The sequence below is a fragment of the Rhynchophorus ferrugineus genome, unplaced genomic scaffold (genome assembly GCF_030347505.1).
Source record: "Rhynchophorus ferrugineus isolate W39M unplaced genomic scaffold, kcgeb_rfMv2 rfM2, whole genome shotgun sequence".
Classification (NCBI taxonomy): Eukaryota; Metazoa; Arthropoda; class Insecta; order Coleoptera; family Curculionidae; genus Rhynchophorus; species Rhynchophorus ferrugineus.
In genome coordinates, this window is record NW_027472581.1 from 51,612,113 (window position 1) to 51,628,266 (window position 16,154).

At 28.7% G+C, this 16,154-nt stretch overlaps 1 protein-coding gene across 2 annotated transcripts in view; it reads left to right on the forward strand.

The window, feature by feature from the left end:
- The window catches only part of Ncc69 (sodium chloride cotransporter 69), a 39,698-nt gene that overhangs the window by 15,918 nt on the left and 7,626 nt on the right, over positions 1-16,154 (forward strand). For both annotated transcript variants that reach the window (XM_076395993.1, XM_076395994.1), the window contains exons 2-5: positions 4,324-4,559; positions 4,622-4,733; positions 15,578-15,833; positions 15,886-16,139. In XM_076395993.1, coding sequence (XP_076252108.1) covers positions 4,327-4,559; positions 4,622-4,733; positions 15,578-15,833; positions 15,886-16,139 — 855 coding nt within the window. In that variant the 5' untranslated portion in view covers positions 4,324-4,326. The remainder of the gene's footprint in view (positions 1-4,323; positions 4,560-4,621; positions 4,734-15,577; positions 15,834-15,885; positions 16,140-16,154) is intronic.

Here is a 16,154-nt window from a genome sequence, read left to right on the forward strand (position 1 = left end):
ATACTGAAAAGCGAAGCCCGCTAGTGAGGCTTCAACATGAAGTTGGTTACAAATATACCCGAAGCGATTTAATACACAGTAACACCATTTGTTGTAAATTCTTTAAAATTAATTTATAGGGCTGATATATGATGGTAAAATGCTGACTATCAATCCTTTATAATATCTGATCTGAAAATCTGAGAACATTTAGAATAATTAATTTTGTTGTTATGTTAGTTGGATAATTTATTAACATTGTCTTTTTTAATCAACAATTGGATCAAGTTAATAAAAATGTTATGTTAATATATTTGCACTATATACATTTATGGTAACACTAAAAGAAATTACATATTGACATCTCATTGACACTTTTAAAACATAATCCATATAATTAGTAATTTTATTCTAATCTATCGGCGTTGTCGATGAGCTGTATTACTTTAACATCTATACATTGTTGAAGTTATTCTCCTGGTTATTTGCAATACTTGCATATTGTATTTCAATAAATAGATATTGAATTACAATAGTTTCGGTCTAGCTACTTTTGATATTTTTAGGATGAGAACGTAAAAAACGAATTTCTTATGTTGATAATAATTTTTAATTGAAATACTTTTTATACAAATAACTAGTGTTAACTTAATTACTGCAAAAATTTAAAACTATGACTATGATTCGTAAGCCGTTTCAGGTTAGAGATCCGGAAGTTCTTGGTAAATAAAATTCTTGTTTTTTTTTCAGAAGAATCTTTTACAGAATTTTTATCATTATACATTAGAGAAAACACGCCACTTAAGTAGCGTTTGTATTTCCAAACTTTCGTGTTATATATCACCTATATACCTTATGTAATAATCTAAATAATTTGAAGTAGGCAAAATCTTAAGCATTTACTCATAAACAACGAGAAATTATCATCCAAAATTACAGTACACCGTGCTTATAATGTCAATATATACAAAAAGTTGCATTTTGATATCTATATCTAATTGCTTTTAAAAAAATTTAAACAATTCTTGAATGTTTATTGGCCCATCGTTTGTTGAATGTAAATTGTTGTAATTACATTCCTGTCTTGTGTTGGTTGTAAAACATGCGCTAAAAATTCTTGACTATTCTGATTTGTTATTTATGGATATGGGTTAGTGTTTTAGGTTATTTTAAATTTGAACACTTGCTGTTGTACCTTTGTAATGAGGATGTGACGTGGTTACGTGGTCTGACCAACAAAAAATGAGATCTGGCACATTGTAACTAATATTATACCTTTAATATTCTTTATACTTTTAATATTGTATTTATATGCCATACTTTTTTAATATATTTATTTTTGCCTGTTTATTCTATTTATACGAAATATATTATACTTGTTTACAAATACTTTGTAATAATATTAGAAATACTATATATTTATATACTTTAATATAAATATAAACACTATATGATTGTAATTGGTTGCGATTTGTTATTTTGGACAGAGACAAAAGAAGTTTTCCAGTAAGAGATTATATAGAGGAAGAACTTTTATTTTAAGCGAATATGTTGCTGAAATTTTGTAAAAGAAAATTTTGAAAGCAATAAAAATATTGTTCATTTAACGTTCAAACAATAACAGTTACTATGGCAACTTATTTATGATAAGTAATTTTAAGACAACCTGAATTGCATTTCTTATAGGAAATAAGACTAAAAATGTGTACAAAGATCAATTTTAAGTTTGGTGGAAGTTGAATTTTAGGATATTTTTATTACCCTCAGTAATTCAACAATCTATCTGGTAGGCAGTAATTATTTCCTAAGTATTACATGAAGTGTAGAAAATCACCTCATTAATTGATGTCTTATGTAAAATATATTATTCTAATTGATACTTTTTCATAGTCCTGTAGATCTCAATTTTAGTTTAATGGTATTCATGGTATTTGTATTATATATCACACATACTTACACAAAATTGTTTCGCACAAATACTAGAAAATACCATATAATTTATTTTTACCTATATCAACTTCTATTGAAATTCTAAATACCAGAGGAGCTTTCCTTATTTCTAATCTGAATATTGTGTCAGTTAATTATTGTGTCTTCTATTGTGCGATGTGTAATTTTGAATATACTATTAATCAAGTGTATATGAAGAGCCATTTCTTTAATTGACTGTTTTGCAGCAGATGCGGCACGTTTTACTATATTATTGGACCATAAACGTTGGCATTTATAAGTTACCATAAGAAATCACTTACACATGTCTTTACAACACAATCCAATTACTATAATGATATTGCCACTATTCCAAAATCGACAATAAACAGCCGGTAGAATATAATGACCACTTCAACGTGTGAACAAATACGAATGCAAATAATTTCAAAATTCATCAGCTCTATTTGTTCATTTCTAGATTATATTAATTCATTATAAGGTGCGCGGAACAAATCTTTGTTTATTAATTAATACAGCCTTGTCACATTACTCCATGTTAGTTTAGTTTATAAAACTCATTTCATAGTTTTTGAGAAGTTACTGAAATTCGATATAAGAGAAGTGTAACGGATAGCAATTTATTATGTTTAAAAAAGCAAAGGTTTACGAGGAAGTATTTAACGAGGTTGTAACTCGGTTATACCTCAGAGAAGCAGTCTTCATTTAATTTAACTACTAGTAATCCCGAAAATTATAATAGTAATAATACAAGGTTGGGGAAAAATTATTTCGATTTTTCCTAATGGATACTTTTCATATCTCGCCCATCTCTAGTAATACTTATTCAGTGAAGCCATATCACATCGTATTTGAAACGCACAGCCTATATAATATTCATTGTAAATAAAAAATAGTACCGTCATTAATTTATTCAGTCAAAAGGTATTGCGTTTAAAAATTTAGATTTCAGAAGGTCATGTTCAGGGGTGTACAACTCCAATGGTAAGTAGTGGGGCAATGTTTCGTTTAGTTCAATCATTGGCGGCGCTGACAACGTGAATTTGATTGGTTAGTTTAAAATAGTTATGTAGAAACCTGTAAGGAAAATACTTTGCTTTGATTGGTTTGCCATTTCGCCTGATTACTTTGTGACGTCACATTTATTGGTCAATAGTATTTAAATGAGAATCAAATTTAATTTTCAAAATTAATGTATTAAAATAAAATCCTATACAAATATACATAAATGTAAATAATATAAATATACATAAACAAAAAGCAAAAAAAACTATATAAGCGCAAATAAAAAACAATTATGAACTCTATTCTAGGCAAAAAAAAATCCTATAATTATTCCATAATACCTTCCCATATTTGTTTAGTGCGACCAATTTTATGGGATCTATTAGAGTTCTAACTTATCTTGATATATTGAAGGTAAACTTTAAATCCTCACCTGTTGAAATTGCATTAACTTCATTAAACCAAAAATACAATCACACCTCATAATAACTTTTAAAAATTGGTCTTGAAAATCATTATGGACTGGACAGTTGAAACACTAAAAATGTATGTGTTTTTTAAAGATATTTAGATTTTAGAGTATTTAATCTGTGAAACTACTTAATATAGAATGTAGACAAATATTGCTTCTCTATTTTTCAAAAGTTTTGTTAAATAGCCAGAAATAACACTAAAATACAATATTAGACTCTTGTTTTCCTCAGAGCAAGGTTCTCTGGAGCTGAAAATATAGACTCAACTGGTGATTTAACAACCTCAAGTGGTACAAGATCTCCCGTTAAAAAAGAATATAAGTTATCTAACATGTTCATCTTCTTCACAATTTTCTCCGGGAGAATGATGTGAAAAAATTGAAGTGATGATGAGCCCTTTTAAAGATTTCTCGAACATACTAGGTGAAGGATGCTGTTTCTACCTCCATGAGCTCTAATAGATCCAACAAAATTCTCTAAGCAGCCTTGGTTAAGATTTGTTAAACAAATATAGTTATTTGTAAATTTAGACAAAATAGATTTCTTTAAGGTAATAAATTCCCTAAAAGTAGCAATTAAATTTTTAATTGATGGCACCGTAACAAATATTTTCTTAATAAGGCAATCAAATTTAAATATACAATAGCTCTACTGTAAAATTATTGAACACTGATTGTTCTAAAAAGTTAAAGTATTATTATTGACTAGATACATAGATATAAATAGTATATTAAGACTAATTGTGCATTTAATTTAATTTATAAATATTTTGTATATTATTACATGCCTCTTATTGGAACGTATTCTTATTAGAAAAGAGAGTAGTAGACTATGTTGATGAGACAACTGTACTGTGAATAATGTAGATAACTATCTAGTCTATTATCTAGTCTGACATTATTTTTCATTGTTTTAGATAATGAATGACACGAAAAGCCAAGGGAAAGACATGGAAACTGTAGAACTGGATCCGCTTAACTCACCCTCTGATAAACGCACAAGATTCCAAGTAAACAGGGTGCGAAACGAAAGCAATGGTGATAAAGGAAATGCTACCTTTGATAGCAACAACGATCAAAATGAAGATGATGATTTGTTGGGCGTTACCGACAGGACCTTTTTAAATTCTGAAGGCGTCAACAAGAGTTTAAGGTAATTTATTAATTAAATATTTGAACGGATTTATAACAGGTAGTGGTTTAATTGTTCTATAGGCATATGACTAGAGAAGCACTTCCACGGCTAGATAACTACAGAAATATTATGTCCATACAGGCAGCTAATCGACCGACGCTAGACGAACTTTATAACTCCACATTACCTAAAGTGAGTAACAAAAGTAATAGTTTTTATACTAAATTAATAATTTTAAATTATAAATAATAATTCCAAATTATTGAAATATTTGAAATATATATTTTAGTATGAAAAATATTGAAATATATTGAAATTATAAATAATAATTCCAAATTATTACTTAAAATAAGCAACAAAAACATAGTCAAATGTCTATCGCTTATCGCTTTTTACTGTGCACATAATGTAGATTAGAAAAATTCATATTTTAAATCTAGAATCTTACAAGTATTATGATTTTTCTTTAAGATCAACTTACACTGAAAGAATATTAGAAGACTTTAGTAGGCAACGTTTATCTAATTAACGTAACATTCTGTATCGAGACAGTTTTATTTAAAAGGCTTTGTAAACAAGTAAAAGCGCAGATAGGCTATACTAAAAACAGAAACGATTAGTGATAGAAGGTATACATCTTATCGATATATCGATAACGATATATATCAAATTAAGTCGATATCGATTTTACAGTCGAGAACGCCGATATATTGATATTTCTTTTTTAAGCGCAAATAAATCAAAAAGTTATTTTAGTTATATCCAGCATTCATCAATTATATAATTTCCTATAGATAAAAGATCAATAAACAGTATTATAAAATAAAAAATACGTTTTCAAAAACTTTAAACCCAGTATTTTGTAGCAGGCATAAATATTAAAAGCAATAACTTTGATAGTATATTTCCATGTACCTTTGATAAAAGGCATTTGAAAGGCAGGTAAGGGACTCATTGCCACTTTTACCAAATTAACATATAAAGTTACATCTTTCAACAAATATCGATATTTTTGGGCCTCGATATATCGTTACATCACTAGAGAAAATTGATCAACGAATGTTAGAATTCGTAATGTAATCCAAAGATAATACTTTGATTCTATTTACTTATTTTACCCGTTAGGCCAGAAAAGTGTGTAAAAACGAACGAAAATTATTTGAATGGAATTTTATTCAAAAATAAATCCGCTGCAAATATGAATGTCTTGATGTTTTTTAATATATATTTTAAATTACCAACGAGGATTTATCTGAACTAGACCTACTATTTAACATGGGCTCCGAACCGCAGTCCTCGGCATTGTCTTGTCGGATTTTTTACTGTTGCCTATAAAGACATTTACAATTACAGTCACAAACTCACAAACATAAAGTACATCTATGCCCGAGCAGGATTCGAATCCACAACTTTTTGATGTTTAAACACTTTCTTTTTTATTGCTCTTATTAGAAAACATTTGGAAATTTCAATTTTACCACTAAATACACTGTAATACAATTAATTTAACCATAAAATAATTTTTATTTTATAATGTGAAATGAAACTATTACTTATGTTTCAAACATGTGGTATAATGTTTAGTCTTCTAGTTATGTATATTTTATACTATGGACTTTTGCTGTCTCTCTGCTTAGAATCTAAATAATGTTAAATTACTATATTACATATCTACGTTTACACAGGATCAAAGGTTTCTTTTCGGTCGTTTTTTTATGAAATGTGAAATGAAACTATTACTTATTTTTCAAACATGTTGTATAATGTTTAGTCTTCTAGTTATGTATATTTTATACTAAGGACATTTGCTGTCTCTCTACTTAGAATCTAAATAATGTTAAATTACTATATTACATATCTACGTTTACACAGGATCAAAGGTTTCTTTTCGGTCGTTTTTTTATGAAATGTGAAATGAAACTACTACTTATTTTTCAAACATGTGGTATAATGTTTAGTCTTCTAGTTATGTATATTTTATACTATGGACTTTTGCTGTCTCTCTGCTTAGAATCTAAATAATGTTAAATTACTATATTACATATCTACGTTTACACAGGATCAAAGGTTTCTTTTCGGTCGTTTTTTTTGTGAAATGTGAAATGAAACTATTACTTATTTTTCAAACATGTGGTATAATGTTTAGTCTTCTAGTTATATATATTTTATACTATGGACTTTTGCTGTCTCTCTGCTTAGAATCTAAATAATGTTAAATTACTATATTACATATCTACGTTTACACAGGAACAAAGGTTTCTTTTCGGTCGTTTTTTTGTGAAATGTGAAATGAAACTATTACTTATTTTTCAAACATGTGGTATAATGTTTAGTCTTCTAGTTATGTATATTTTATACTATGGAATTTTGCTGTCTCTCTGCTTAGAATCTTAATAATATTAAATTACTATATCTATACATATCTACGTTTACACAGGATCAAAGGTTTCTTTTCGGTCGTTTTTTTAATGAAGAAGTGTTTCGACATTTTAAAAGCTTAGTTTTCTTAGAGTATATTTTTACAGACAACTTTATTTTCTTTATTGAAATAATAATCTCTTTTGGTTTGAATAACAAACGTTTTTAATTTTTTTTTGCAAAATTAACAACTTCAAATATTTTTGCTTTTATTATGAAAAAATGCTAATCTTTGACATCACATTTATTAAAATAACAAAAACCTCAACCTAATACCATATGATGTATTATATCAATATCATGTCAATGTATGTCGATATGATGTCGATATAAAATTATTTCGGAATTTGATTTTGTTATTATGATTATTCAGAATTGGAATATCTCCGTAAATTATAATTATACAAATTAATTTCTAAAAACATTTCTAATAAAAATTAATTTTGTTACAAAAATAGTAGTAAAAGAATATATTTCGTATTCCAATGGAAAAATAGTTTTCATATCCAGACTATATCAGTAAGAATCAATCGGCATTAAATCAACTACACCATATAGACTACATTCATTGTCTATAAATAAGGCAAGAATAAGGGTGATGTGAAGCAGGGTCGTACAACGACCTATTGATGGCCGAATTAAGCAGAAATATATAGGATAGTAACAGTTTTATTCCTCTGCTTAGCACATTGAATTTTTATAGGAAACCTTTTTTCTAGACTTAATGACCATCTATCTATTTATCAACTATCTTAGAAGTGCGCGTGAAATTAATGCTGTTTAATATATGAAAATTTGGGAAATGATTCATTCAACTTTATTAATTTGTCATACAGTAAAAAATACATTTGATTGATCAATAAAACACATAATGTTTATTATTAGTCCAAATTTACTGTTATCCCCTTTAAAACAGACTCGTTCTGAAATAATGCCATCGACTAATCCAACATCTATTTTATAGATATCAACTTTCAACCGTCAACTTTCATAACCTTCGACTAAAAATTAATATCTCGAAGTGATAGTTCGGAAAAAATTGTTGTGATGGTATTTGGTAAGTTTTCTGCTAAAAATTCAGATGATTTCCTTTCTTTTTTGCAACGAAACCGGTCATTTTCACAAATTTCCTCTCTCAAAAAAAAACGAGCTTTTACCGTTACGACATTCTGGCAAGAATCCTGAGTTTAAAGCCATTATACCACATCTACACTATCACATATTAACTACTTTTCAATGCAGTGGACATATATTTTTGAAAAAGCCTATTAGCTTTTTGCAATATTTTCATCTACTGGACACATTAAATTCCAAATTAGGATTAACTTAATTAAGAAGAACTAAGGAAATTATGACAAATAATGTTTAAACTCCCCGTCGGTACAGATGCTCAAGGCATCTTAGGATAGAAATAACTTGACAATCCCTTTAAACGGGCTTTTCAGATACTTTTTAACAACATTTTGTTTTAATATAACATCTTTTATTAGAAACATTTTTAAGCATACATTAATTCTTTTAATCTCTTAAAAAATCCATAATTAATTTTGTGGTACTCAAAAAAAGTATCTAAAGTTAGTATCTTTAGTTAACGTTAACGGTAACACTTATACACTACAATAATGATATCTTCTTTCATGTTTTTCGCCGAAGCCTTGGACAACATGGATGCTTTTAATTTTGAGGTCATCGTACTGTTCTTCTGTTCATAATATAAATCTGTTCATATTAATTTTGCGTTGCTAAAAAACTAATTATATCACTTGACGGATACCTTATTCCGTAAGTAGAATCAGCTAAATACCTCGGCATACATTTCAACTGTAGGTTAAATTGAAAACATCGTGTTAGCAAAACAAAAATCAGAGCATATTAAACTCAAAGTCAAGCAATTGTACTGGAAGATACTCTCAACTTGACCTAAAATCAAAGGGATTGTTTTATCAATCAATCATAGAACCAATTTGGACCTATGGAGTGCAAATATGGGGTTGCACTAAAACATAAAACCAACTAGTAATTCAATACACTAAAAACAAAGTTCTACGATTATTTATCAATGCTTATCGCTACCTAACCTACGAAGAGCTGCACGATGGCCTCGAAATCAAATGGGTATATGAAGTAATCCACGATTTCGCCTTAAAACATGAAATAAGCATGCTAAATCACAGCCACGTGGAAGCAATACTCAACACGCAGGACAATACGCAGGAAATCAGAAAGTTGAAGCGAACCAAACCTCACGAACTTTTTTAGTATATTCTTAACCTTAGCTTAAGCAGTTTAGTTCTACTTTAATTTGGAAAATACATACTGATATATTAATACCGTACTCGCCTTGCTTGTTATTAAGATTGTACTAAGCATATCTAATATAAGAAGTAATTAATAAATAAAAAGGAGCTATTAAGTTATATTATCCAATTTTTTTTGGCAGATTCTAAATAAAGAAGTGAAAGATTGTAGACAGAATTTGCCGTAATTTTTTATATTCTACAATAATTTCTTCCCATGTAATTACCGGATGACGCTAAGCGTAAATCTACAAGACTTATGTATTATTTGCCCGCATTCTCGAAGAAATAATCAAAGAGAAAGAATCTCTTTCCTTTATGTTAAATCTCATCTACCAATATAATATTCATTATATTGTATTGTAATAATTTATTTCCGAGCTTCTTTTCCTAATTCCATTCCTATTCGTTGCTAAGTTATTTTATTTTTACGTTGTTTTTCTTTAATTTTCTTATAGTCTGTCGGTATTACACTGCTTTATATACATACATTTATTTACATACATACATTACCACATTATGTTAAAATATTTTTCGTTTTATAACGGGTCAATGTAGTCTATTGATACCAATGAGAGTCTTGGTATATTTTATGCATATTTTAGGTATTTATACTAAGGGTGTAGGTGTGTTATTTTTAGTGTTTCTTATATCTTATCTTTATTTTAAGTTCTGTATACAATTTTTCTCAGAAATATGACTGATATATATCGTTTTCGCAGCTTGAATTTCGTTTTATCTTTTTGTTACGGTACCCATGTTTTTTTTTTAATAATTTTTTTTAAAATTAATTAAATTTTAATAATGTCGTTTTATATAAATTTATTATAATTATTGAATATATAGCAACATGAGCAGTGCAAATCTCAAGCCGATGTGCTCTGGAAGAGTTTCTATCTATTATTGAGAAATACAGTGTTATTAACACCTTGAAAAAAACTGATGGAAGTCTTAATTATAAATCTGATATTGAGTGACTTTTAGCAATAAATGTCACTTTGTCCCTCTATACTATTCATCATAATATCTGTATATTTGAACCTAATCTAACTTTTATGGGTGAGTTAAATGTGATCTATTCGCCATCAAATTTACATTACTCTTTTCTCCAATACGATATGAAAGTCCTCTAAGCCATTAAAAGTAATGTAGACATCTTCTTTTAATAATTAAATTACACAAGAATATATGATGCTAAAGTTGTCATTCAAATATGCTACAAAAAAATAGATATAATTTTCAAATCTACAATTTAATAAAATATATTTTTTCATTATTTCCATTTCTTAGTTATAACGGTATGAAAATATAGTATCGTTAAGCACATTATTCCACACTCTTAAATATTAAGGAATTTTTAATAACCTTTTGTGAGTCATTATCGATGTAGGACGTTAATTTAAATTGTTTGCTATTTCAAGCTAAAACGACAATTAATTTAGAAGCAATTAACTAGTTCTATCTGCTAAAATACCTGTAAGTGGAGGTGTGAAAGTAATTAAAATTAATAAGGCACACTTACGTTTTTCTTTGAAGGCATTAATAAGTTTAATAGGTTTCGTTAATAACATTATTTAATGTCTATTACGGAACTGTAAGTACTTTCCTGATCACTACTTGATGCACAATGCCATCTTTCATTGATAAAGCTCAAATTTCCAAAATCTATTATTTATTTGTAGTTATTATTAGTTATGATATACATTAAAATGGTTCTTCAATAACATTAAGAAATTGTATTCACTGATTATTTAATAATCATATTATATAGTATTTTAATTAATATCCCAATAATTTTACCAACAACAGTTTTAATTTGTAAGAAACTAGTGAATATTGATAAATTAGCTCTATATGAACATCTATACAAAATCATGCCAAAACAGTATTGTTGTCAACAGCTCGATAGTCTACAAGTTATTATCCTTTCTGAATTCCATCAAACACTGTTAGAAACCTATGGCAATGCTGCTGTGTTATATCCCAATTGATTTCAACCTTTTAGAAATGAAGATTTTGATATCACTGACAAATTACCAAACGAAAAGGACGAAAACTCAGCTCAATAGATATGCTGCAAAAACTGAATGAAACTGCTGCTGCAGATCATCTATTTACTACCACACATCACAACGCTCGCTCACACGTTGCAAGAGGAATTGAAGCTTCATTAGTAAGGCAAAACTTACCAAGTCAGAATCGTATACTCATCAAACATAGCACTTTCTGATTGCCATACTTGAACAGATCGGTACAGTATGGATTGACTTACATACGATCTCGAAATGTTGAAAAAATACGAAAAAGGATCGATGATTGGACCGCTACAAAAACCAACATCGTCTTTCGATACGGTAATACCATATTGCCAAAAATATGGAAAAAAACATATACTATACTAATTTTCAATAAATGCCCCTTTAAAGTAAAAAATGATCAGAATACATGCAAGTACCTAACAATTTGCTAATAATAATAAATAATTGTATTAGTGAACTAGCGATAATAATGATATTAAAGCAATTAGAGAGCCTATAAAACCGCTGTAATTGTTAAATATTTTAAAGCAATTACATTTAAATGTTTGCATATATAACATATTACTGTAAATTACTATCGAGCTAATAATTCCAGTCAAGTTTATTGCCATGAACTTTAATGCCTTGAGTATTTTTAGAGTAGTTTTGGTAGTTCGATCTATTAATAGAGTGAAGGTTAATATAAATTAAAGATGATGTATTTTAAGTAATAGTATAAGAGTAAGATTTAAATCCAAGGGAGATGATGGCACTGTACCGACACTATATTGATTTAATTTTTAATACGGGTTTATTTTTATTTTATAAATTCTGTACGTTCCTAATTCTACGTAAGAGAAAACACCTATATTTTAAAGCTATCCTAAAAAGCGTATTTTTCTATAAACATTGATTTCTATCGCAATCAAAGATAATGGGTAGGCTAATAGTAGTCTTATCCTTTATCAAAATCACTACTTCAGAACGTACATTTATATTTATAATATTGGAGGGTAAAAATTAATATTAATTAAAGGCATTTTTATAAAAAGCACTCCACTTTCATTGTCAACACTTACACCAACATAATTTGTTCAATATGTCTAAATAGTCTAAATCCCGCCTGCTCCCCCCAAATCTCATTTTCAAGTCCCATTTATCTTCATAAATACTTTCCCGACAATTGATACTTATTGCACTTATTGGAATAATGCATTTTATTAAGTAATAGTGATCGCCCTATGACCGAAATTCCACCACACTGTATTAAATTAATCTTGTTTTTCTCATAATAGATATAAAATAACTAATTTAAAACTATGATATATTACTAAATCTTGTTTTCACTGTATTTTAATTAAAATAATAAATGTCTGTATATTAAAAAATATTAAAATATATGCAAAATATCTCAAAAACTAACACGCACTAAACTTTTTTAAATCACATTAACTCTCAATAATCAACAAACTATTAATAAGCGTAAATTGCTACGCCACTGAACATTATAACAAAATATCATAAGTAACATTATTTCAGAACTGTAACAACCTCAGAGTATCAAAAATACATGATCTTTCTTTACTTGTATGTTATAAACATAAGTATGAAATAATAAATCAAGTAATACATGTTTCTATATTAAAACAGAAAAGATATGAATAAAACAATTTTGAAATTCATATTTGACTTTGGCATGTATATTAAAACATTAACAAACACAATTAGGTAATTTAAATTTTACAATTAGGAAATGTATATTAAAGGATCTTTACAGTAATTAAATTAACTATTGATTTTCCAAAACTTAGGTCTCTAGTAAATCATCAAAATAATTGATACAAGGTTCAAAGACTAAAATGTCATATGGTCACATATCGTTTAAATAAATTAAGATAAGCCGACTTGGTGGCGCAGTGGTAAAGGCGATGGGACGGTCCTCCTACTGTTGCGATAGCCGCGTCTTCAAATTTTGCTGGGGCATGGTCGTAAATTTATTTGTGAATGTTCTAGGCAAAAGTGTAAAATCCGACAAGGAAAATGATCCCAGTCACGCCAGTAACCAGGCTGGGTAAGACCGGATGTCTTCTGGGATGATTTCTAAAGTTGGTCATTTGCCAGTCGGTAGACTTAATGCTGAGGACCGTGGTTCGGAGCCCACATTAAACTTTAGGCCCAGTCCAGATAAACCAGATAAAGTTGGTAAAAGGAGACTTTAAAATATATATGTAAAAAAAATTAAGATAAATTTAATAATTCATATTTTTTTCTATTTGTCCTATGTGTTCCATCTATGCAAATTATGTAGTCAGTTTCACTTTATCTACTGCATATCATTACTTCATTTATGTACTCATATAGACCATATCTATTATCCATATTTGTCACCTAAAATATACCTTTACCTAAATTTTTAAATAAACTTACATTGTTTTTTGCTTATTTATTTCACTCTTCAATCTTGCCCTTTCAGATAGCTCATCTTTAGGTTCTCTTCCACGGCTTTCATTTATCCATTGGTTTCTACTTTTTCTTATGTTCCACGTGGGAACCAACAACTCACCAATAAATGAGAAATTGGAATTCTGTGAAACTATATTATAACTGTTAATATTCTATGGAACATTCATTTTAACTCTTGATGCTTTATTGCATCTTGATTTATAACCTGCAATATTCGATTACTGCTTTGTTAAGAAATGTATTTACTAATGAAATCAGAAATTAATCAGACGTTAATACTAATTACCTCTAGTACAATGATATATTGTGTCTCCAGAACCATATCAAATAATAAGTCCTTAAGCAAGAACAATTTTTCTTTTTTCGGTTTTCTTCATCAGACATCAAATTAAATCAAAATCTGATTTAGAAAACCTAAATATCTTGTAAGCAAAGACAACAGACAATTCTTGTTATTCTCCAATTTTGTTAATCCGTGTTAATATGAAACTTTACATACATCGAGTTTTTCTTTCACAGCTGTATATATCTTCCGATAAAGCAGGCACATTAATTTATTTTTTCTGCAAAAAAATGTAAAATATAACTTTATGTGACCATACTGTTCTTAATAGTTTTTTTATCTAAACTTGCCATAACGCTAAAATTCCAAAAATATGGGAATAATCGAAAGTAACACAAAATCTTAAATACCTTCGTTTAATAACGTTTTAACCAATAATTTTCCGTTTTAACGTTGTTTCAAATGTAAAATTTAAGAATTTTTCTTCCGATTCAAAATTGCCTGCCGGCATTTTGCAGTACAACATTGCCAAACTTTGATTTTAAAAATTATATGTCCGCAGTTGATACGTACGACAGAAACGTCGAATAATCTACCGTATAAGAAATGGAGCGGCAGCGCGTTGGCCAGAGCCTAAAATAATTGTTTAAATATATTTTTTAAATTTATTTATTTATCGTCGTGTTATTTAGCGACTTCAAACATTCACTTAATATTAACGGATACTATCCTTTATTTTATAAACTTTTTAAAAAACCTTTAACCCCAGGCGACATTCGATCCTAGGGCGTTATTGTCGACGAGCTAAACTCTTAGCCCGCACGGCTACCCGTTGTGTTTATATATTTTGTGTCACCAAACTGACAGCTATTCCTGATTGCTTAATTTTTACATTACTACTTTACTACATACAAACATTTTAAAATATAACAAACTAACTCAATAAATAAGGATAAAACTTTTTTTGCGATAATCTCTAAGTTGGTCGCTCTCAAGTAATAGGTTTAATGTCAGGGAGCGTGGATGTGACCCCACGTTAAACAGTAAATCCAATTCAAAACAAGTTATGAGACATGCAAGATTTTAAACAAACACTTGCGGCTTACTAAATCGTGGGCAAAGACTACGTGCCGTCCCAAAACCCTTATTTCTATTATTTTTTCTCTAGTCTATTTTGATATAAATGAAACGCTCATAGCGGAAAATCCACTTCATTTACTCACCCAGTCAGTCAGGCAAAAATTCATTATTTTTAAGACCAAGGCTTTATCAGTCCTCCAGTGCTATATAACAGACACACTACAAAAAAATTAACATTTTATCTAGCAGGATATTTAAAAACATTTATTATAAATTTGTTATCCTTCATTTTCTATTTTCCACTTAATGATACAAATCTATTGTATTTAGAATAGCTAATTACTTAAACAATTTTTTTAATTGAGATTGTTATATAACTAAGAATCATTCATCAAAATAGTTATTTCATTATTTCATTAGGATTTACATAACAATAACAGGGATGTAATTTCTTAGTAATTAAATTGCTTGTTTCAGTTAGAACAAACAAATGTTCAAAGCAATGGTAAATTAGCCAGTACCAGAGGTCAATTAAAATTCGGTTGGATACAAGGAGTTTTAGTGAGATGTCTACTAAATATATGGGGTGTTATGTTATTCTTGAGGCTGTCCTGGGTGGTAGGACAAGCCGGAATAATTCAGTCAGTATTACTTATTCTTACCACAACAATAGTAACATCAATTACTGCGCTATCTATGTCAGCAATTAGTACAAATGGTGTCATAAAAGGAGGTTAGTGATAAAATATTATTTAGTAACTCTAACCGATTTTATTGAAGTTTAGGTGGAACTTATTACATGATATCAAGAAGTTTAGGACCAGAATTTGGTGGTTCTATAGGTTTTATCTTCTCGTTAGCGAATGCCGTAGCGTGTGCCATGTATGTAGTGGGTTTCTGTGAGTCTGTCCAAGATTTACTCTCCAGTTTCGGTTTGTTCATCGTAGATGAATCAGTAAATGATATCAGAATAATCGGCTGTGTTACCATAATTGTTTTAACCATTATCGTAATCGTCGGTATGGAATGGGAAGCAAAGGTTCGTTACATAAAT